Here is a 21,353-nt window from a genome sequence, read left to right as displayed (position 1 = left end):
TCTGGGACCCCCTACCCCTGCTCTCTTGGGTTTCCTGCTTCCTAGCTGGCTGTAGCTTCTCAGGTCCCTTGTGGATTTCCCCATGGTCTGTGTCCACTTGCATTACCTCTCTGTAAACCTTGCCTACCAGGCCTGCACCTGGTAAATCCATGCTCAGCACAGACAGGAATCCAGACCTCTCAATACAACTGTCTCCCGCCAATCCCTGCCCCAGCATCTTGAGGCCCAGCCTGAAAACCAGGGAGTTGCCCTCCTTTCTCCTCTCCTCCCTTGACCTCTCCCCCCAGACCATGCCAAGTCTACCTCTTAAACCTCCCAAGCCAGACCCTCCCCCAGCTCCCAGTGACAGTGTCAAGAGTTTCTGTCCTCAGGTACCTGAGCTCCTCTCCTGGTGCTACCAGAGGGACCACCAGGGGCTGCAGCCAGTCCTCCTGCAGGCGCTGAGGCCCACAATGCAGGGAACAGCCATGGCACTGATGGCAGACCAGTAAGAGAATGATCACCTGGGGCCTGAGTGTCCTCAGCCACCCACCAGAAACCAAGTGTCAAGTAGAAGCCCATGGGATGAACCGCTGGGGACTGGAACACCAGCAATTCTGCACTGGGAGGGGGCACCAAGAGATGTGCTTCTCAGAGCCTGAGGCTGCACGTGGATGGTTAGCAGTGTGACCCACTACCAGACAAACTCTCATCTGTTCCAGTGCCCTCCTGGTCACCCACCAGGACCAAGCAGGGCAGGTAGCAGAGGTACAAGGTAGTCCAGGTGATGGCAGATGACATCTCACTGGGCAGGAGGCCTGAGTGAGCTGAGTCAGGCTCCCTCCACCTGCCAGAGGGGTCCTCTCACCTGCTGCCATGCTTCCCATCTCTCATCCTCCTTGACAAGATGACGTGACACCCTTTAAGTAATCTTTTTTTCTTGTTTCACTAATCTTGAGTACTAGAAAGTCATGGTTGAATAATTATGTCTGTGGTTTTCTATGGAGGTTCCATGTGAGATAAAGATCCTTCCGACGCCTGCCCCACACGCCCTCTCTTGCCTGGGGTTGTGGGCACCATGCTGTTGCATATAAGGCGGGAGGCTGTTGCAGACTTTTCAGAACCCCAAGAAGGACCAGAACAAGAGAGTGCCTCCTGCCAATCCAAACATGAGCCACCTGCTCATCCTGCTCCTCCTACTCCTGGTCAGCCCCGGACTTCAAGCTGCCCCAATCCAGACAACGCCCTTGAAGACAACTCAGGTTAACTGCTCTAACTTGAGGGAGGAAATTGTGACACTCCTAAACCAGCCACCTTTGCCTTCATCAGTGAGTACCTGGGATAATACTGGCCTGCAGCAGGGAGGGGTGGTGGCTGCCTCAGGCCAACAGGCCTCACGGCGTCTCTCTCCCTTTGCCCCCACAGAACTTCAGCAACTTAAACTGGGAAGACCAACGCATTCTGATGGTAAGAGCTCAGCCCTGCACTTGGCACACCTGGGTCCCAATCCATCTCCCACCTGGGTGACTTCAGCCATGTCATTCCAACTTAGCCAGCCTTGTTTTCATCTGATAAATAGGGTTAATAGCACCTATCTCATTGGGGTTGTTATGACAATCAAATGACACAATGTGCATAACGTTCTGGACCAGCATCTGGCACTTAAGAGTTCAACACATGGCCACAGCCATGGCTATAATAATGAAAATGACTTTTAAGTTAGAAAATGAAAAGACAGTTCTAGGTGAGCAACACCAAGGGCCTTAAGCTCAGTTTTTGATGGGGCCAACTCTGGACTGACAGAAGTTTCCTCCATGGATGTGCCAGTTTCCTTTTCCCTTAAAACACAGTGTGTGTTTTCCATCCTCATCGGCTGTGGCATTATCATTTACAGTTATTTTTCATGGTTCCAGTTGACCACAATGGTTCTGTCTCACCTTTGCGTGACATTTCTCGTGTCAAACAAGAAGTGAAAGCCTTCGCTGGGCTGCTGGGCCATCTGTATTTGGGACACTCACAGCTCACATGCTGCTCCCATTTCCATGCTGGGGTCTCTGTGATTTTCTTCTTGATTTCTAGGAGACTTTAATTCAGTCAGGACATGAACACTGTTATCAGCCTCTTAGCTACAAATACTTCCCTTGGAAAGCCTCCTGCCTTTTGTAGAGCTTCTTTTTGGAGATGCTTTTTCCCCCAAGTGCAAAAAGATCCACCTAGGCACCCCACCTTTTTTTTTTTTTTTTTGACCAAGTCTCACTCTGTTGCCCAGGCTGGAGTGCAGCAGCATGATCTCAGCTTACTGCTACTTCTGCCTCCCAAGTTCAAGTGATTCTCATGTTTCAGCCTCCCAAGTAGCTGGGACTACAGGCATGCACCACCACTCCTAGCTAATATTTTGTATTTTTGGTAGAGATTGGATTTCACTCTATTGGTCAGGCTGGTCTTTAACTTGACCTCAGGTGATCCGCCCACCTTGACCTCCCAAGTGCTGGGATTACAGGTGTGAGCCACTGTGCCTGGATTGAGTAAATTTCTTAGTCTTTATTTCTAATTTGATCATGCTGTGGTCTAAGAGTCTGTTTGTTATTATTTCAGTTCTTTTGCATTTGTCCCCTTAGAAACCAAACCTTCGAAGGCCAAACCTGAAAGCATTCCAGAAGGCCATCAAGAGTTTACAGAATGCAACAGCAATTGAGAGCAATCTTAAGGTATGTGAAGTTGTTGAGGGTTTGGGATCCCTGTGTTGGCCCTGCCCTGCCTCTGGGGAGGATGACAGCAGGGCCCATTCCCTTTCCAGGGGAATCTCTGACCATCTGCTTTGGTCTCTTCCCACAGGATCTCTCACTATGCCTGCCCACGGCCACGGATGCACCAACGGTAAGCTGTCCCCCAAGATGCCCCTGCCACAGTCTGCTCCTCAGCTGCTTATCACCAAGTCTGGACTCATCTAATGCCACCTTCTTGGTGTCTTTATAGCAACATCCAATCCGTATCAAGGACGGTGACTGGAATGACTTCCGGGTGAAACTGAAGTTCTATTTGAAGTTCTAATTGAGATTAAGCAGCCTCAATAGATGACTCTGAGCCTCAAGACCCCTTGAGTCCAACGTCCAGCTTGCTCTCTTGGCCTTCTCACCACAGGGCCTTGGGACACTGGAAACAGAACTTCCGAAACCTCTGGGTCATCTCTCACACAGTCAGGACCAGAAGCAGCTCACCTTTTCCTGCAGCATCAGATGAAGTGTTAATTATCTAATTTCTGAAATGGACAGCTCTCATTTGGGCTTGTGCGGTTATGTTCTCATTTTTATCCCATTGAGACTATTTATGTATGTATGTATTTATTTATTTATTGCCTTCTGGAGTATGAAGTGTATTTATTTTAGCAGAGGAGCCATGTCCTGCTGCTTCTGCAAAAACTGTGGGTGGGGAGCATGTTCATTTGTACCTCGAATTTTAAACTGATTCCTAGGGATGTGTGAGAATAAACCAGACTCTGAACAACTGCTTTGTTAACAGTGTTTCAATTGGACTCAGGACTTAGTGACCATTTTAGGTAAGAATGGTTTGCCATGAATTCTTGGGGGCCTGATCCTGCAACGTGGATGTCATCTGGCTGAGCTCATTCTCACACTGCCCTCCTGCTACCCCCATTTCCAGAAAGGTGATGGTAATTCTAGCAATCTTAAATACCCACAGAGCTGCTACCAGGTATGAGGCACTGTTCTCAGCACTTTATCTGTGCTATCTAACTTATTCTGCACAACAATCAAGAGTGTATTTTCTCCATTTCATGGGAAGCTGAGGTTCAGTGTGGTTGAGCAACTACCTAAGGTCACACAGCAGACAGTGGCTCAGCCGGGTCTTAAATTCAGGTGCGGGGTCGGGGGCGGTGGGGGCGGGGGGGCGTGCGCTCTGGAGAACGCTAATCCTGTGGCATGTCTCCCCCTAGTGGTCCTTCCAGGAACTGCAGCAGGCAGCCGCCCCTGCTCCTCCCAGGGCCAAGTTCAAGGATCAACATTCTCTGATCCCCCACAATGCAGCAGATTCTAGTGATACAGGCCACCCAACCCTTGATCCCATTCCTTTAAGACCCTCCAAGCCTAGAGTCTCCACCCCTGCCTAAGCCCCCAGCTTCTCCTGCCTGATGATTTAGCAGCTCCCCTGCAGGCATCCAGACCAGCTCTGGAACCCATATCCTGGCAATCTGTGCTCTACTGGGGAGACAGATGGAGTTTTACAAAATGCAAATCTGACCATGTGGATCTATATTTAATGCCCCAATCCTCAAGGTCTTCTGAACCTTGTCCGTATCCTTAGGACAGCATAAAAGGCTCGCCTTTGCTTCACCTGTTGCTTCCATTTCCCCCATGACTACCACCCTAATCGATACTCCAGCCAACAGGAGTGCTGGAACTTCCTAGAAGAACCACAAGCCTCTCTTCATGCCCCTAAATTTTTTTTCCGGGGGGGGGGGGGGTGTTAATAGACGGAGTTTCACTCTGTCACCAGGCTGTAGTGGCATGATCTCAGCTCACTGCAACCTCGACCTCCTGGGTTCAAGCAATTCTCCTGCCTCAGCCACCAGAGTAGCAGGGACTAGAGGTGTGTGCCACTGCACCCAGCTAGTTTTTTGTATTTTTAATAGAGACTGGGTTTCACCACATTGGTCAGGCTGGTCTCGAACACCTAACCTCATGATCCACCCGCCTCGGCTTCCCAAAGTGCTGAGTTACAGGCATGAGCCACCGCACCCAGCCATGCCCCTAAGTTTTTATCCACATTGTCACCTCAGCCTGGCATGCCCTTACCCTAACTTGGCATCGTGAATTCCTATTCACGGACCAACTCACACATTGCCTACCTCTGCACTGTCCACACCATTTCAGGATGGGGCCCTTCTCTGAAACAGGTGAGTACACAGGAACCCACCAGAGAGACAGTCAGTGTGACCCGGAGGTGGTGCAGACCAGCCTGGAGGCAGAGAGCAGGAGGTTTGGGACATCTGAGTGTGGCTTCAGCCTGCAGCCTGGCCCTTTAACCCTGAGCACCTCCCTCTAACTCCCCTGCACACCACCCTGTGGCCCTCTTCCAGTCTGCCAGTGTGGAAGGAGGGGCAGAGGGGCCTTCCTCTGTTACCACGTAAGCAGGAATAGCATCCCCTCTGATTCCTCCCAAGTCCCAGAAAAGCTTCACAGGCTTATGCCAGATGCTGTTGGGGTCCTGTCCCCCTTTTTCCTCTTTCCCACCTTGATTCATCCCTCCCTTGAGGTTATGAGTAAGGAAGAGACGGGCTGCTTGAATGGGACAGGAGATGATGGAAGATTTATCTGCTACAGGCTCAGAAATCTATTCCTCTAAATTCTTCCTCCTAAAAAACCTTTATGGTCCTACAAAATGACTCTCTTCTCCCCCTCCCGCCACCTCTCCTCAGCCTGGCTCACTGAGGGCATTGCACGGAGGTCAGGGAATGTTTGTTGTTGGACTTAGTCCTGGGAAGAGATAGAGGAGGCTGCTGCAGTTTCCGGATTGACCACTAGATGGAGGTGTGTGCCACTGGCCTCAGGGCACACAAAGTTCCTGGAGGAGCCAGGCCTGAGAGGGTGCAGTGAAAGGCCTGACTCTGGAATGGGTTTCCCAAGTCTCCTGCACACACAGCCCCACAGCCCTCACTTTGTCTCCCTCTCACACGTGACAGCTGGTCCTATTTTCATACTGGGCTGAGGCAGCATTTGTGCCCCTGCCCCATGTTCCCAGATGAGTCGCTGCTTGTCACCTCCTCTTCACTCCCTGGAGAGTGGGTCAGCAGCCATCTCCTCTGCTGGTCCTGTGTTAGTGACTGATGCCTGCAAGAGGCAAGGTTGGATGAGACAGAGACCTGGTACGTGAGACCAGTCGGCAGGACCCATGGCTGGCCGGAGGGTGGCAGGTGGAGGTGACATGCTGGAGAGGGCATGGGCCTGCTGGAGACTCCTCATTGTCCTTTTAGAATAGCATAGACTGCAGCTTAGAGCCAGGTCGGGGACCAGAATCAAATGGCAGTCAGTTCCTGGACAAGTTGGGGGAATTTCTACATGCTTTAGAAAGAAGGTTTATGTTCACTCCAAATTCATATATTAAAATCTAATCCCCAATGTGATGGTATTAGGATGTGGGGCCTTTGAGAGGTGATTAGGTCATGAGAGTGGGGCCCTCGAAACTGGGATAAGTATCCATAAAAAAGAGGCTCCAACCAGGTATGGTGGTATGTACCTCTAATTCCAGTTACTTGGGAGGCTGAGGTATAAAGGTTCCTTGAACCCAGGAGTTTGAGGCTGCAGTACACTATGACTGCACTATGACTAGCCACTGCACTCCAGCTGGGCAACATAGCAAGATCCCCATCTCTGAAAAAAAAAAAAAAAAAAAAAAAAAAAAAAAAGAGAGAGACTTGAGAGAGCTCCCTTTCCCCTTCTGCCATGTGAGGACACACACAGAAGACACCTGTCTATGAATTAGGAAGCGGCCCCTCACCACTGGCATTAAATCTGCCAGGACCTTGATCTTGGGCTTCCATCTTCCAGAATGATGAGAAACACATTTCTGTTGTTTATAAACCACTCAATCTAAGGTATTTTGTTACAGCAGCTTGAATGGAACAAGATACTACATCATGCTCAGCCATGGGCAGGGAAGAGACTCATGGCTTCCTGACCCAGTGGAGACCTGTGGGTGCTCGCCTCTGCCCTGCAGGTCTGTCAGTTTTACCTGTCCTTTGTCTCGGCCTTCCAGACTGTCCTTTGAGCCAGGTCTATGTATCCATATGGCACCAGGGGGCAGCATCACCCCATTGTAAACCCCACGGCCATGGGAAGACCCAAGTTCCCGCCTTCCCACATCTCAGGTTCTCCTCAGGGGAAGGTGGATGTTACTCAGCCAGGAATTTTATTTTTCACTTAAAAAAAATACTATCGTTTTTCACTAGAGGGGAAAATGGGAAAGCATATATACTCCTTACTGAAAAACTTGGAAATGCAGAAAAATAGAGCAAAGGGAAAACTGCCAGAAAGACAAGTACCTAAGGAGGGCAGAACTCAGAAGGCATGACCAGCCTCGCCCCAGACAGGAATCTTCCCACTCCAGGAAGGGTTCCTCCCACCTTGGCCTCAAGCTGCCATTTGACTCAGTGAAGCAACTGCTCTGAGGACCCTCCATGGCTCCCCTATGCTGGGGCAGGCATACGTGAGACACTGGGCCAGGCCTTTCAGGCCTCCTGGCCATGTGCAGTTGGCCCAGCACAGTGCAGTAGGGTCATTACAGATAGCACGGGACCAATGGATGGGTGTGGACCTCATCAGAGGTGTTTCCCACAGGTGGTACACAAGGGGCCTGAGAAGTTCATCCAGCAGAGAGGGATAGGAAAGACACAGGGAGGGAGGGAGGCAGATGCCCTAGGGGAGAAAGGCATGGACGTAGAGAAGACAAGGTAAGTAGAGGCACAGGAGAGTCTAAGCAGTGGAGAGGCAGTGTGTGGCTGGGTGCCAGGTGTCCAAGTCAGAGGATGTGCCCTGGGTCACTGCTTTTGCCCCTGGAGCCCAGCCAGCACCTGGTGTCTTCTCCACATTCCTCAATCCCTGATCCCGGGCCAGCCCAGCCCAGCCTGGTCACTGTGGAAACGGCAAGACTGGATGACTGTGGCCTGAGGAGGGGTTGGTGGAGGGAGGCGGAAGGACAGGATGGAGCCATGGCAGACACTGTGTGTTTAACACCAACAGGAAGGAGCCAGGGCAGAGGGAGAGAGGTGTTGGATGAACAGGGACTGGCCCAGCAGAGGGGGATCCCTGGGCCCAGGAGGATGGGGTATCCATGATGGGAGAGGACGAAGACATGGTATGGACCAGGGGCGGGGACTAGGGATCCAACTTTCCCCCTTGGAAACCTCAGGTCAGGCTCCACGAGGTGGATCAGCAGAGTTGGTGCTGCCCTCCTGGATGAAGAAGAGACTTGGAGAATCCCAACGACCCAATGAAGGCTGTGATTATCCCCATTACAGAGACAGAGACTGAGGCAGAGAAATGAAGGGAATGTGAGTCCAGAGCCTCTGAATCCTTAAGCAGCAGTGGTTCACCAATGCCCAGGAATTCTTTAAGTCTGACCCTGGACCTGCCTGGGGTCTTCCCTTGACTGGATCCAGGCCTCTTGTAGTAACTTCTGCCCCCAAACCTCCTGGTTCCAGCCCCACAGTGAGCAGTGCAGCAACAGTGCCACAGCTTCCTGCTCCTCATCTGACCACTCCCCATGCTTCCCAGTAAATGCCTCTATATGCCCATCTGTCCTCTCCTCCTACCCGGCACCCCCTCCCCACAACCAACACACGCATCGGGGGCTTAGATTCAGGGAAGTGGTCCTCTGTGCTCCTCTGTCTCCATCCCCAGGCCTTAAGGAGCTTCTGAGAGAGATCCCTGGCTCCCAGCCGTCCCCCACCACGGCTGGTCATCAAAGCTTCCTCTAGCTCCCACCCAGGCCCCTCAATGATCCCAGGCTCAACCCTACCTCCAGCAGTGGCTCATGATATGACCCCTTCCCCTTCCCCTCCAGGAGCCCTTCCTGTCCTGCGGGGTCCATGGAGCCCTTCTAGTGTGAGTCCTTCTTGCCTCCTCCTCAGATGGGAGCCCTTGACCCAGGTTGCTCCCAGGACCTGCTTCAGCAGAGACTTGCCTGGGGCCTGCACTTGGAGATTCAGCCCCGCCCTGGAGGGAAGGTGGGCTGTGCTGGAGACCAGTGGGCAGCAAGAATGCAGGCTGTCGGGGTTGAGTATATGCTCTAGGAGGAGCCAAGTCAGGGTGTCAGGGAGGGAGAACACTGCAGGGAGGCAACGGAGGGCAGTGGGCGCCCGAGCGAGGGCCAGGCAGCAGGGCAGGGGTCTCCTTCCCTGCCTCCCTTCGTGAGCACCAGCTGCACACCTGCTCTGTGTCCTGATCCCATGGGCTGGGCCGAGACCCTACTGAGCATGAGGAATACAAACACTGGGCAGCTGCTGCTACCATTCAGAGAGCCTTGAATCAGAGAGGGCACCCCACACAGTGGGTCTCTGATCAACATGACTCCCCTGCTCTCCCAGGCTGACGGCCAGACTCAAGAGCTGCCCTGGGCCCCTGGCAGCCTTGGACCACCTCCTCCCCACCAAGACAAGGGAAAGACAGGAGGACGGTTCCCTATCCAGGTGTTCCAAGCCGGCTCTTTCTGGAAAATCTGTGTGGCTCAGCCACTTTGCCATCAGTCAAGCTCAAGCACTAGGGTGCAGGTGGTGTTTGCCTGGGAAGGAGGCGTTAGGGCCCCGCGGAGGGGGTCTACATAGGGCCCCTTTCCGGGAGGAAAGCCTAAATTTACACTCACCCCAGGGCGAGAAGGCTAGGAGGCTGGTCTGTACCCTTGCAACCACTCCCCTCTCTTTGATGGACAGGGAGACTGAGGCTAGATGGAGGCACCTAGTGGGCCAAAATGGAAAATCAAAACAGAAACATCTTCCCCTGCAGGTCTTCCAATAGCCTGCAAAAGTAGTGCCGCATGCCCTCTGGGGTGAGTCAACCAGGGCTCGGAAGGAGGAAGGTCATGCAGGGAGCTGTGCCTGCCCAAACAGGGCTTCAGGGAAGGTCTGAGGAACCCATGGGGGATCCAGAAAAATCTCGCAGGAAGCTCATTTCCAGAACCACTTGTCCTGCTGAGAGCAGAAAGCCCCATCTGCCACCTAGATTCTGATCTGTCAGTTCCAGGAGGATGCAGGTACATTAGCCAGGCAAAGGGTCTAGGGCTTCCACCTGGCACCTGGACCCAGACTGTAGCTCCAGACATACAGGGCATGAACAGGTGCCTGCAGGACTTCAGAAATTATAAAGGCTCTGGTCTCATTTCTCCTGCTTTTGATTTTTAGGCTCTTTTTTTTTTTTTTTCTTTTTTCTTTTTCTTTTGAGACGGAGTTTCGCTCTTGTTACCCAGGCTGGAGTGCAATGGCGCGATCTCGGCTCACCGCAACCTCCGCCTCCTGGGTTCAGGCTATTCTCCTGCCTCAGCCTCCTGAGTAGCTGGGATTACAGGCATGCGCCAACATGCCCAGCTAATTTTTTGTATTTTTAGTAGAGACGGGGTTTCACCATTTTGACCAGGATGGTCTCGATCTCTTGACCTCGTGATCCACCCGCCTCGGCCTCCCAAAGTGCTGGGATTACAGGCGTGAGCCACCGCGCCCGGCGATTTTTAGGCTGTTGTTGGGAAGAACCTTCCTATGGCTCTTCCCACGAAGGCAGACACAGGCAGTGGCCCTTCTGAGTGCCTGATGACCCTCCCAGCTGGAGATGAGGCTCAGAGCAGAGACTGAGGGGTGAGGGATGCATTTTCAGCCCTAGAGAGAGTACATGGGCAAGCAATAGACACAGGTCGGGGTGGGCAGGCCTGGCGCACACATGGGGTGTATGTGTCCACAAGGACTCCTCTGCCTGAGTGATGTGCATATGGAGTTGCCAGATCCTGGGAGAAAACAAGGAAGCCCCAAGAACAAAGAAGCAAACAAGGAAGTCTCATCGTCCTTGGCCATCCTTAAAAGGTGACATCCTAAGCTGAGTGTGGTGGCTCATGCCTGTAATCCCAGCATTTTGGGAGGCCGAGGCAGGCAGATCACGAGGTCAAGAGATCAAAACCATCCTGGCCAACATGGTGAAACCCCGTCTCTACTGAAAATATAAAAATTAACTGGGAGTGGTGGTGGGCACCTGTAATCCCAGCTACTCAGGAGGCTGAGGCAGGAGAATTGCTTGAACCTGGGAGGCAGAGGTTGCAGTGAGCCAAGATCGCACCACTGCACTCCAGACTGGCAACACAGCAAGACTCCATGTCAAAAAAAAAAGCTGACATCCCGGGCACTACTTCATGCCTGGCTCACTCTGCATGGCCCCTCTGGTGTCGGGATCCTCCTCTTTACCAAATGCCCTGACTTCCTGGCCCACATGGCCACAATTGACTGAGTCTTCCTAGAGGTCCCCAGGGGGCCTCTCAAACTTGTCATGTCCAGTCCAGTATGAGCTGACCTCTCAAACCTCTCTGTGACCTTGTGTCTCCCCCATCACAGCAAGTGGCCTTGATGTCTATCCAGCTGCCTGACTCAGAGCCCTAACACCAGAGACTCCTCCTCATTCCTGCCCCAAACTCACACCCCCAACTAATCCCCTCAGGCGCTTCCCTTAACCTGCTAGTTTCATTTCATGACTACTTCTCACGGCTGTTCATTCTCTGGGTGTATATCTTGGCTAGATCCCTTAACACTGTGCCTATGAGTGCGGGCCTTGTGCCCCCTGTCCCCCACTCCATGGGACCGCCAGAAGTAAGTTCTCTGAAAGCAAAGGTGTGTCCTTTGCAGCAGGCCCTCCCAGAAGCTTGGCTGAATAGATGCAGGGTCCGCAAATGGTTGAGGATTAACCACCCTCAGACCCTCCCAGGCCAGTCAAGACTCCCCAGTGCCAGGAACCTGGGAATACCCAGAGGCCGAACCGGAACCGGAGCTTGGCCAGGTAGCTACCCTTTTTGAGATGTACATCTGGGGACCAAGACAGAGGGGATGCAGGCGAGGACAGAATGGGGCTGAAACCACGGAGGCCAGAGATGTTGCATCACGTGCCTGGTGTGTCCTGGAGCGACAAGAACCCTCTCAGGGAAAGACAAGCCACTCACAGTGCTGTGCAAAATCACCTCCTGTTGGTTATACAGGACCCAGGAGCCCTGACTTGGTGGAGGCTGGACTCCCTGCCTCACCATGTGTGTCCAGAAAGGTGCTCTCTGGGGCTAGGGCTGCACAGGGGGCAGCTGTCCCTGAAAACTCCAGCAAGCCTGGCTCCTCTGCCCAGTTTGGGCTTCTGAAACCTCCCTAGCAGTGGGGAGAGGAGAAATTGAAGCACTGACTCTTCCCTGGGAGGATTTCCCACACAGTTTCTTGGGACAGGCAACAGTTTCCTCTGTGAGGCAGTGGTGGTTCCCATTGTACAGATGCAGGAGTTGAGGCTCAGGGAAGAGGGACTTTCCTGTACTTTAGGGATTGTTGGTGGCTGGGCAAGGACAAGAGCCGAAGCCTGGGGCATAGAGACGCCTGGATGGCAGGATCTCCTGGGGAAATTCTGCCTTCAGCCCAGACTTCCCTGGGACAGTCACAGGCCACTCCAGCCTACCTGCCAACACCTGGCAGGCATCTCTCTTTACAGCTGCCTTGAGGGGGACAAGCATGCTGGGTCCATCACCTGCTGGTCCATCCAGGTGACCAGCATTTCCCAACTTCCTGACCCCAAGGCAGTGGAAAACACTAGGATAGCAGGAACTGATATGGGTTCAAATCCTGACTCTTCAGTCACCGACTGTGTGGACTTGGCCAACCACTGGTCTCCCAGATCTCAGGCCCCCAGAAATAACAAGGACCCTCATCAAGGGGTAGACAGGACAAAGAAGGATTAGATCAGCCCCGAAGCCTGTGTGAAGGTGCCATGAGACCGAAGGGACTTTGAGGCCTATTTCCTTCCCCTTGTGATAATGTCTCCTGTGATAAGGATCCTGGAGTGACTCAAGCCCCTGTTTCCTACAGAGCCTATGTGGTGGAAACTCCTTCCAGAGGGTTTTCTCCTGTCTCTGTAGGAAGGGGGCCCCAGGGGCTCATACTACCCATTGTGGTCCCCACCTCTGCCCTGCCACAGCCCCATCGGAGCCCCTGAGTCAGCATGGCTGGCTGGATGCTATCTGTTGACACTGTTTAAAATGCGGTGCAATCTAGGAATGCCTGCCTGTGTCACAGCCTCGGCCCTGATGTCATCTTTCCATGAGAAATATGTGTGGCTGCCCACAAACCTCATCAGCAATCCCATGGATTTCTGTCCTGCAAATGCTGACTTGGGCACCTGCAGGCCACCACTGTCAGAACAGATTTCTCCTTATGACTCTTGGTTTCCTCCTTTCCTTCTCTCCTAGGCCCTTGGCCACTGGCCTGTCACTTGCCCATCTGTTATGTCCCAGCTCTTAAACACAGGCTGGCCCTCAGCCCTTCTTCCTGAATAACCTCCTCAGCTACTACATGAGCAGGGACCGCTGCCAGATCTGTCTCCTATACATGCAGCCTCTGAAACTCCAAAACTTCCTGTGGGCCTCACATTCTGAAGACCTGCTCCTTTGCCCCCTGGGTCCTCACCTTAGCCACATGGACCGTGATTCTATCTTCTCTTACACACATTCAAAGCACACTTTGGTGGGAAGCGGGTAAGTAGACTAATCTTGCTCCTCCATGGATGGGGTTAAAAAGTCTGTGGAGGCAGGACCCTGACTGTTTTTTGTCATCCTCATATCCCCTTTCCCTGCTGGGAACCTAGTAGGTGCTCAAAAAAATAATGAATGACTGAGTGACTTCACTACAGCACCAAGTCCTTTAGAGATTCTTCTTCCTCAGTCTCTCTGGAGTCTGCCTCCTCTTCCTTATATCCATTCCTAAAACCCCAGGCCTCCCTGTGCCCAGAACATTCTCCTCTGTCCTCTCCTGCCCCTCTCTCCTCCAACCCAATATACCAGCCTGACTTCTAGACTTTCAACCTGGGCTTGCAGGCAGGATCTCCAGGGAAGCTCTAGTCCCCTTGGATCCCCAGGCTAGAGAAGATGGCTCTCTGGGCTCCTTCAGCTCTGGACTTCCCCCTGCCAAATGAAAGTCACATCGTGGGAGGGTCCATTGCAGTCCGTTTCCTACCAGACCGAGAGCCTCAAGGGCCAGATGTGAGGGCCAGTGGGAGGGTCCCATCCACTTTCTCCCCAGAACAGGGCTTGGTGGATATTGGAAAGGCTCAGACTAACTGTCTGAGCTACGACAACTCATTTTCAGGAGGAAAGTGGCCTTCCCTCCTAGATGGGTCATACAGGCTCTCTGCCTCCCTGGCCACCAGCAGAACCATTGTCTGTGGCTCCCTTCCCTGTCCTCCAGCCTCCAGGGTGCTGTCCAACACATGTGGGATCTACGTGTAGTATCCATGTCCTCATCTTTCCCCTGAGAGCTCCCTAGAAAGAGCTGAGCCAAAGGCCTTACAAAAAAAGGTGGAGGACGGGTGTAGACATTTCATGTTCCCACTCCAGCCTGGCCATGTAGGAGTGCTCTACCCACGCTCAGATGGATGAGACTGGCCTCACAGTGGGGTGTAGAGGACTAAGGTTTGGCTTCCCTATGCAAAGTCAGAAAAACTCCCACCATACAGGGAGGTAGCCTTCCCAGGCCTAGAGGCTCAGACCACAGCGCTAAAGCCATGAATTCCACCTGCTCTCTGAAGGCTCATCAACCTGAGTCCAGCAGAGTGTTCTCGCTTGTGTCCGACCCCATTGGTTTCAGCCGAATCAGCCTCTGGAGCCCAGAGGTTCTGAACCCTGGGTGGGGAGCATCTCCAGTATTAGGGGGCACCTTCAGAGGCCTGGAGCCTTTCACAAAGCAGGTAAGAGGACTCACATAAAGCAGGTAAGAGGACTCTCAGGTAACATGCATCTGCGTGAAAAACATCCTCTCCTTCATGACACACTTGTATGTACAGATGCAACCAATCACAGCAGCACACACACACCCAGAAATGGACACATGTGGGCCCACACCCCTTTAGCCATGAAACCCCAGGCATGGGTCAGCTTGAACCAGATACCTTGTGTAAACAAACTCGTGCTGTCTTCTCTGAACTCCATTGTGAAAATCAAACACTTGTCAGCCCCTTGAGCTTTCCAGAAGCAGTTCCTACTTCCACAGAAAGGCCTCTGGAGTTGGGGGCTGCTGGGGCTATGTAGGAGATTAAGCCTGGAATACCTTACTGGGAAAGCCATTGTCCCTGTACCTGAAACGGGTACAGCCACAGTCCTGAAGCCAGCCTGAAGCTCCTGGTGCTTTCTGGGGGCTACATGTAGGTATGTAGTGCCCACCTCAGAGGGGTAACCTGCTCTGCAGAGGGAGTCAAGACTCATATAACCAGAGAGAGGAGTCACTCAGCAAGGTGGCTCCAGAGCCAAGAGTCAGACTCTGGATCCTGACTTGGCCCAGCCCCAACCCCTCTAAAGCTTGCTGAGAGTGGCTGCAGTCTTGTGGCTGAATGTGCACATGGTGGTCATTCCCTCTGCTCACAGGGGCAGGGGTCCCCCTTACTGGACTGAGTTTGCCAGCTACTCCGAGTCCTGGGTGGGAGTCTGTGTGAATCATCAAGAGGGAAGGTCTGAGAGAGTTCCCCTCACACTCAAGTCTCTCACAGTGGCCAGAGAAGAGGAAGGCTAGAGTCAGAATGAGGCACCAGGGCAGGCACAGCCTGCCCAAAGGCCCCTGGGATTATAGGCAGGATGAGGATCCCTATCTAAGTATCTCCCACACCCTACCCCAGCCATTCCAGGACAGAAAGTCCAAGCTGTGCCCCCTCAGAAGGAGGGGGCAGCCTCGGGCCCATTTAGACTGCCCAGGGAAGGTTGGAGAGCCCTCAGGAAGGTGGGTGGGTGGGCTGTTGGTTCTTGGAAAGGTTCATTAATGAAAATCCCCGAGTCTGACCACCTGAGGAAAAGGCTCACCGTTCCCATGTGTGGCTGATAAGGGCCAGGAGATTCCACAGTTCAGGTAGTTCCCCCGCCTCCCTGGCGTTTTGTGGTCACCATTAATCATTTCCTCTGTGTATTTAAGAGCTCTTTTGCCAGTGAGCCCAGTACACAGAGAGAAAGGCTAAAGTTCTCAGGAGGATGTGGCTGCAGAACCTGCTGCTCTTGGGCACTGTGGCCGGCAGCATCTCTGCACCTACCCATTTGCCCAGCCCCGACACACAGCCCTTGAAGCATGTGAATGCCATCCAGGAGGCCCAGCGTCTCCTGAATCTGAGTAGAGACACTGCTCCTGAGACAGTAAGTGAGAAAGCGAGCGTGGCCCCGTGCCTAGGCCACCCTGCTGGCCCTGGACTAGCCATGCCTGTCAGCTTGCTAACATGACATTTTCCTTTTCTACAGAATGAAACAGAAGTGGTCTCAGAAATGTTTGACCGCCAGGTAAGATGCTTCTCTCTGACATAGCTTTCCAGAGCCCCTGCCCTGGGGTAGAGGTGGGAACTCTATTTTAGATGGCACCTCACAGGGTTGTCCACTTTCTCTCCACTCAGCTGACTGCCAGGAGGAGGGGGCAGCAAGAGCTGCCTTGATGCTCAAGAGGCTGCTGGCCGTGCCCCTGTGGCAGTCACATGAGCTCCTTTATCAGCTGAGTGGCATGAGCAGACCTAGCATTCAAGGGCCAGGAGTCACCAGGGGACAGGTGGTAAAGTGAGGGGCACTTCATGAGATAGGAGCTGTGGGTTTGGGGCGCTCACTGTGCCCTGAGACCAAGTCCTGTTGACACAGTGCTAACTACAGAGAGGCACAGAGGGGTTTTAGGAACAACCCTTGCCCACCCAGCAGGTTCGGGCGAGGCCCTGCCCCCTCCCTGAATGATGGGGTGAGAGTGACCTCTTTCCCTAAGGCTGGGATCCTCTCCAGGTGCCGTTGAGGGTGGCCTGGGCTGGACAGTGAGGAGGGCAAGCTCATGCCTACTGTGGACGGGGCAGGGTATATGACTGGACCCAGACTGTGCCCCTCCGAAGCCCTATTCCTGGGAGCTGGGGATAGCGCAGAAAGGAGTGGTGGAGAGTTCCTGTGCCACTGCAGGCACTTGGCCATTGCTCACCCAGGAACGACATTTCCCACAGGAGCCGACCTGCCTACAGACCCGCGTGGAGCTGTACAAGGAAAGCCTGCGGGGCAGCCTCACCAAGCTCAAGGGCCTCTTGACCATGATAGCCAGCCACTACAAGCAGCACTGCCCCCCAACCCTGGTGAGTGCATATGGCAGAGCCCCTAGCAGGAAGGTCTTAGTCTAGGGGGGTGGGGCCGACATGAGGAGAGACCTCTGGCTGTGGCTGTTCAGGACCTCAAGGGGGTTCTATGCCAATAGCTACGTAATGATTAGCCCTCCAGAGAGGAGGCAGATGGCCCATTTCATCCCAAGGAGTCAGAGCCATGAAGCACTGAAGCCCAGAGTGCTCCCCAGCAGGAGCTGCTCCAATTCTGGTCATTATTGTTATTATGGTTAATGAGGTCAGAGGTTAGGCAAACCCAAGGAAATTCGGGGCCTGCCCAAGGGCCAGAGGAAGTGCCCTGGCCCAAGTGCCACCTCCTGGCAGGACTTTCCCCTGGCCCCATATGGGTGCCTGAATTGTACAGAATCAAGGAAGGAGACAAGCCAGAATGGACAAGGGTCTCAGGCACTCCTTCCTGTGGGAAGGGAGCAAAGTCTGTGGCCTTGACTCCGCTCCTTCTGGGTTCCCGGAGACGGCCTCGGTACAGCTGCCCTGCCCTGCCCTGTCTTGGGACCAAAAAGGCAGGCGTCTGACTGCCAAGAAGACCAACCTCAGGCTGGCACTTAAGTCAGGACTTTGGCTCCAGGTGCCACTGGCAGAGCTGTGCACTCCTTGGGGAACACATGGGTGGCAGCAGCATCACCTGACCCAGGTCAGTGGGTAGGTCTTGGAGTGGGCCTCCTGGCCTCTGAGTTCTAAGAGGCAGTGCAGAAACATGCTGGTGTTTCCCCCACGTTACCCACGTGCCTGGACTCAAGTGTTTTTTATTTTTCTTTTTTTAAAGGAAACTTCCTGTGCAACCAAGATTATCACCTATGAAAGTTTCAAAGAGAACCTGAAGGACTTTTTGCTTGCCATCCCTGTTGACTGCTGGGACCCAGTCCAGGAGTGAGGCAGGCCGGATGAGGCTGGCCAGCCTGGGGAGCTGCTCTCTCATGAAACAAGAACTAGAAACTCAGAATGGTCATCTTGGAGGGACCAAGGGACCAGCCATGGTGGGGGTGGCCTGGTACTGCCCTGGGCCACACTGACCCTGATACAGGAATGGCAGAGGAACGGGACTATTTTATACTAGCAGAAATCAGTAATATTTATTTATATATTTATATTTTTAAAATATTTATTTATTTAAGTTTTTACTCCATATTTATTCAAGATGTTTTACTGTAATAATAATTATTAAAAATATACTTCTATTTGTGCAGTGTTCTAGTTTGTTTTCAACCATGAGCAAACGCCAGTGGTGCCTGCCTCCCATGAGGCAAGGAAGGGAGGAAGCGGGGAGGTGGGAAGGGGACGGAGGCCTGCTAGGGGTTGGGCACTATCTGAGGGGCAATACTGTCAGAGCAGAGGTGAGGTGAGAGCCGGGCATGGGTGCGGAATTCTGCACACCTGGACAGGCTTCCCTGGATGCTCCGCGGCTTCCACCCCAGAGATTGGCTCTCTAGTTTACCTGGAAGTCCAAGTGACCAGCCCAGGGAAATCTTGTCCCAGAGAAGGGCATCACCCTTCCTGGGGAGGCCTGGGGGTCAGCTGGTCACTAGATGAACAGGCCCACCCTGGCATCAGGCAAAACACCTGCCCCGTGGAGGCCTTGGCCCCTGTGCCCCATGCCCTGCCCCTCACACTTGGGGCTTCAACCACTCCAAAAGTAAATAGCAAATAGATTAACCATTCAGGGGAAAAGAAACCAAGCCACAGGGGTCAGAGTGCAGCACATTTACCAAACTTGCCCCAAAATGGGTGACCTTAATCTCTGAGAATCAGAACGTAAGCTCATAATTTATTAGTACATGGCTGTAGTGAAGCATTTTTCTGAACTTTTATTTTTATATGAAATTTTGAATCTAATCAGGTACTTTCCCCTAAAACTCATGGTCTGCAGGCTGAAAACAAAGCAGGCCTCCTCCTTCTCCTTGCTTTGACAGCCAGGTTGAAGGCCTTGTTGCTGAACCTGTTCCCTCAACTCCCTCCAGGTCTATGAAGAAGTGGATGTGTCTCAAGTCTTTAGGTGGGCAGCAGGGCCAGCTTCTCTTTGACAGGTAGACCTGGGGAAGGTTGCTGGTGGCAGCTTTAGCCCCTGCCTGGCACTATGCACAGTCATGCGCCCACCACCCCACTTGCTCTCTTTGCTACAGCCAGCACCTGCAGACCATGCCAGGCCTGGCCAGAGACGCACCCATGCTCATATAGAAAGACCATGACTTCAGGTTCACATCTGAGTAAGAAGTCAGGGATGAAGCCTGAGTATCAGCATCCATGAAAGATGCTGTGGTTGTTGAAAATGCATGAAAATCACATCTTGCCTAGCAATACAGTCATCTCTGTCTTCCATGTAAGCCAGTGATGACTGACAAGAAGTTCAGCATTTCCTTAGACTCACATATACAGGTGCCCCTCTCCAGAGAAATGCTGTCAAGCCCATGGCTCAGATCAGCTTGGAGCTACCTTCAAGTAATACCATGCACCTGCACATGCTTCTGGTTCTTGTGCTCTTGGGCCATTCTGCCCCAATGAAAGTAGCCACAGTGTCACCCACAAAAATCACACAGCAATCTGTGCTCAGATTCAGAAAGAACTCTTGGCTGACAACACATAGAAGATAAGTCTTGGTCTCCATGAAATGTTATTTTGCTTTTAGTGGTCCTTCGTGTTCCTGACTAATTTCTCTGGCTTCCAGGGTTCCTTCAATAGGCCCCAGAACACCAGTGAGGTAAAAAACAGCTACCTGGGGGCCTTTCACACTACATTTGAAGACGTAGAGAGAGAGATCCCACCAGTCAGTGCCCAGGGAAGAGATAACAAGGGATAATGGAGCGAGAAATCTGGGAGAAAGCTCAGAGTATGCAGATGAACCTCCAGCTCAGTCAGCAGATAAGCCAGAGGCCAGGTCCTGGGCTTGCCAGGCTCTCTGGCCTCCCAACCAAGTGTAGCCCTGAGCCCAGCGAGAGACCAGATGCACATTGCCTCCACTGCTCAGTCTGCAAGGCCCACAGGTCTTCTTGTGGGAGAATCAGGGTAGGGCCTGAGCTTGAGTCCAGGGCTCCTTCTGGCCAGGGTAACCAGGGATGGATGAGGCCGGTCAGCTGGTGCCCTGCTGTGCACCACCACCATCCCAGCGCCCCACCCATTTCAGGAGCTCTGCTATAGGGAGTTTACAAAGAACTTTACCTCCACCCTGAATATCTCATTAACAAACACGACAAACAGGACCATCACATAACAGTCTGTATAAGGACATTAAAGAACTTACCAAAATCTGTCCAAAGCTGAAAGTAAGTTGCTGTTTGCTCTTAGGGGAACCTGAGACATTATTTCCCTGCACCACAGCCAGGGGCCCAGTGAGGCAAAGGGCTTCATAGACACCCTGCCTGCCACATGCAAGGTCTCTTGTGCCACTCTTAGGACACAGGTGGCTATTCTCAGGAATTGTCTCCAATCTAAAAGAAGTCCACTCACCAACACAGGGTGGAGGGTGAGGAGTGGAGGGCTGGGTGTGAGGACGTGGCGATTCAGAGGTTCTTGGGGTTTCTGTCTGTGCTCTCTGCCAGGCCCTCATGCACAGGGATCAGTGGGACAGGTCTCAGACAGGTCAAAGCAGGAGTGGTCATGGACTCAGGTTGAGGTCATGGACTTGAACTGAGAGCCAGTGCAAGCTTGCTTCAGTGTGCCCTGTCCTTGAAGCCTCTTCTGGACAATGAGCCCCACTGGGAACACATGATGCAGGGATGGGCAGCAGTTTGCAAGGGTGTGTCTGGAGAAGTGACTGAGCTGTCCCTACCTCTTTGCTCACTGCTTGCACAGTCCGGGGTACTCCTCCCATCCTGCTGGTCCTTATGTCCCTGTCCTGGACAGTCACGGGACCTGCCTAACCTGTGGGCTCCCTCCCCAAAGCTATGGATGGTCCTTAGACTCTGGGCCCCTGTATCACCCACAACCCCCATGCCCTCCCTCAAATAGTTGGGGAGGGCCTGCCAGAGTTACCTCCTAGAGGGTGGCTGGAAGGACAAGGATTTGCTTTTATTTATTCATTTTCTTTCCTGTTAAGAAAGTGACTTAAATGTGTATTTCTCATTTAGCCAACAGACTTGCCTGAGAGCTGTACTACTGAGCAAAGTGATTTCTCCAAGTTCAAGGAAGTCTTAAAGAGTGTTATCAAAGCCAAAGAGGATGAAAATCGTGTAAGAAGATCATGGGCAGTCTCTGGGCTCCCACCCACTCCCGGGGCTAGTGCTGCAGGAAATGGATTGGAAGAGCATCAGGAACAACTTACTGCCGGGTTGGGGTGTGAGTTTGCTGGCCGTGGGCTGGCAGACAAGGATGTGGGTGGGTAACGGGGGTGGTGGTGCCTGAGGACACATTTCTGTAACTGACACCTGCTGCTTCAACAAACCCCGGGTGTGGAAATGCTAGTCAGTGAGAGTCGTGATGGAGTCCAGCCTTGCGGGGATGCAGTCCTGTTAGACTGCAAAGGATGGGGGCAATGACTCCATTTCT

General features: G+C 52.9%; 2 protein-coding genes across 2 annotated transcripts; both read left to right on the top strand.

Annotated features, from left to right (window-relative positions):
* The first annotated feature begins 1,148 nt into the window (after positions 1–1,148).
* Positions 1,149–3,030, top strand: IL3 (interleukin 3). The gene is made up of 5 exons (XM_003920620.2): positions 1,149–1,307; positions 1,405–1,446; positions 2,598–2,687; positions 2,815–2,856; positions 2,956–3,030. Exons 1-5 carry the CDS (start codon positions 1,149–1,151, stop codon positions 3,028–3,030), a joined length of 408 nt encoding a protein of 135 aa, XP_003920669.2.
* A 12,652-nt stretch (positions 3,031–15,682) lies between these two features.
* On the top strand, positions 15,683–18,056 carry CSF2 (colony stimulating factor 2). Its single transcript, XM_003920619.3, has 4 exons — positions 15,683–15,876; positions 15,979–16,017; positions 16,707–16,832; positions 17,641–18,056. The coding sequence occupies exons 1-4, from the start codon at positions 15,718–15,720 to the stop codon at positions 17,746–17,748; spliced, it is 432 nt and encodes a 143-aa protein (XP_003920668.1). The 5' UTR covers positions 15,683–15,717; the 3' UTR covers positions 17,749–18,056.
* Positions 18,057–21,353: the final 3,297 nt, after the last annotated feature.

This window comes from Saimiri boliviensis, chromosome 1, assembly GCF_048565385.1.
Source record: "Saimiri boliviensis isolate mSaiBol1 chromosome 1, mSaiBol1.pri, whole genome shotgun sequence".
NCBI classification, from domain to species: Eukaryota; Metazoa; Chordata; class Mammalia; order Primates; family Cebidae; genus Saimiri; species Saimiri boliviensis.
Note: the sequence above shows the minus strand (reverse complement) of the source record. Positions and strands in the feature narration are given on the sequence as shown.

Excerpts from the sequence above, each read along its gene's own strand:
- IL3 (XM_003920620.2), top strand. The coding sequence starts at position 1,149 with ATGAGCCACCTGCTCATCCTGCTCCTCCTACTCCTGGTCAGCCCCGGA. Across the intron at positions 1,447-2,597 it reads AAGACCAACGCATTCTGATG|AAACCAAACCTTCGAAGGCC; the intron begins GTAAGAGCTCAG and ends TTGTCCCCTTAG. Across the intron at positions 2,688-2,814 it reads CAATTGAGAGCAATCTTAAG|GATCTCTCACTATGCCTGCC; the intron begins GTATGTGAAGTT and ends CTCTTCCCACAG.
- CSF2 (XM_003920619.3), top strand. The coding sequence starts at position 15,718 with ATGTGGCTGCAGAACCTGCTGCTCTTGGGCACTGTGGCCGGCAGCATC. Across the intron at positions 15,877-15,978 it reads GAGACACTGCTCCTGAGACA|AATGAAACAGAAGTGGTCTC; the intron begins GTAAGTGAGAAA and ends CCTTTTCTACAG. Across the intron at positions 16,833-17,640 it reads AGCACTGCCCCCCAACCCTG|GAAACTTCCTGTGCAACCAA; the intron begins GTGAGTGCATAT and ends CTTTTTTTAAAG.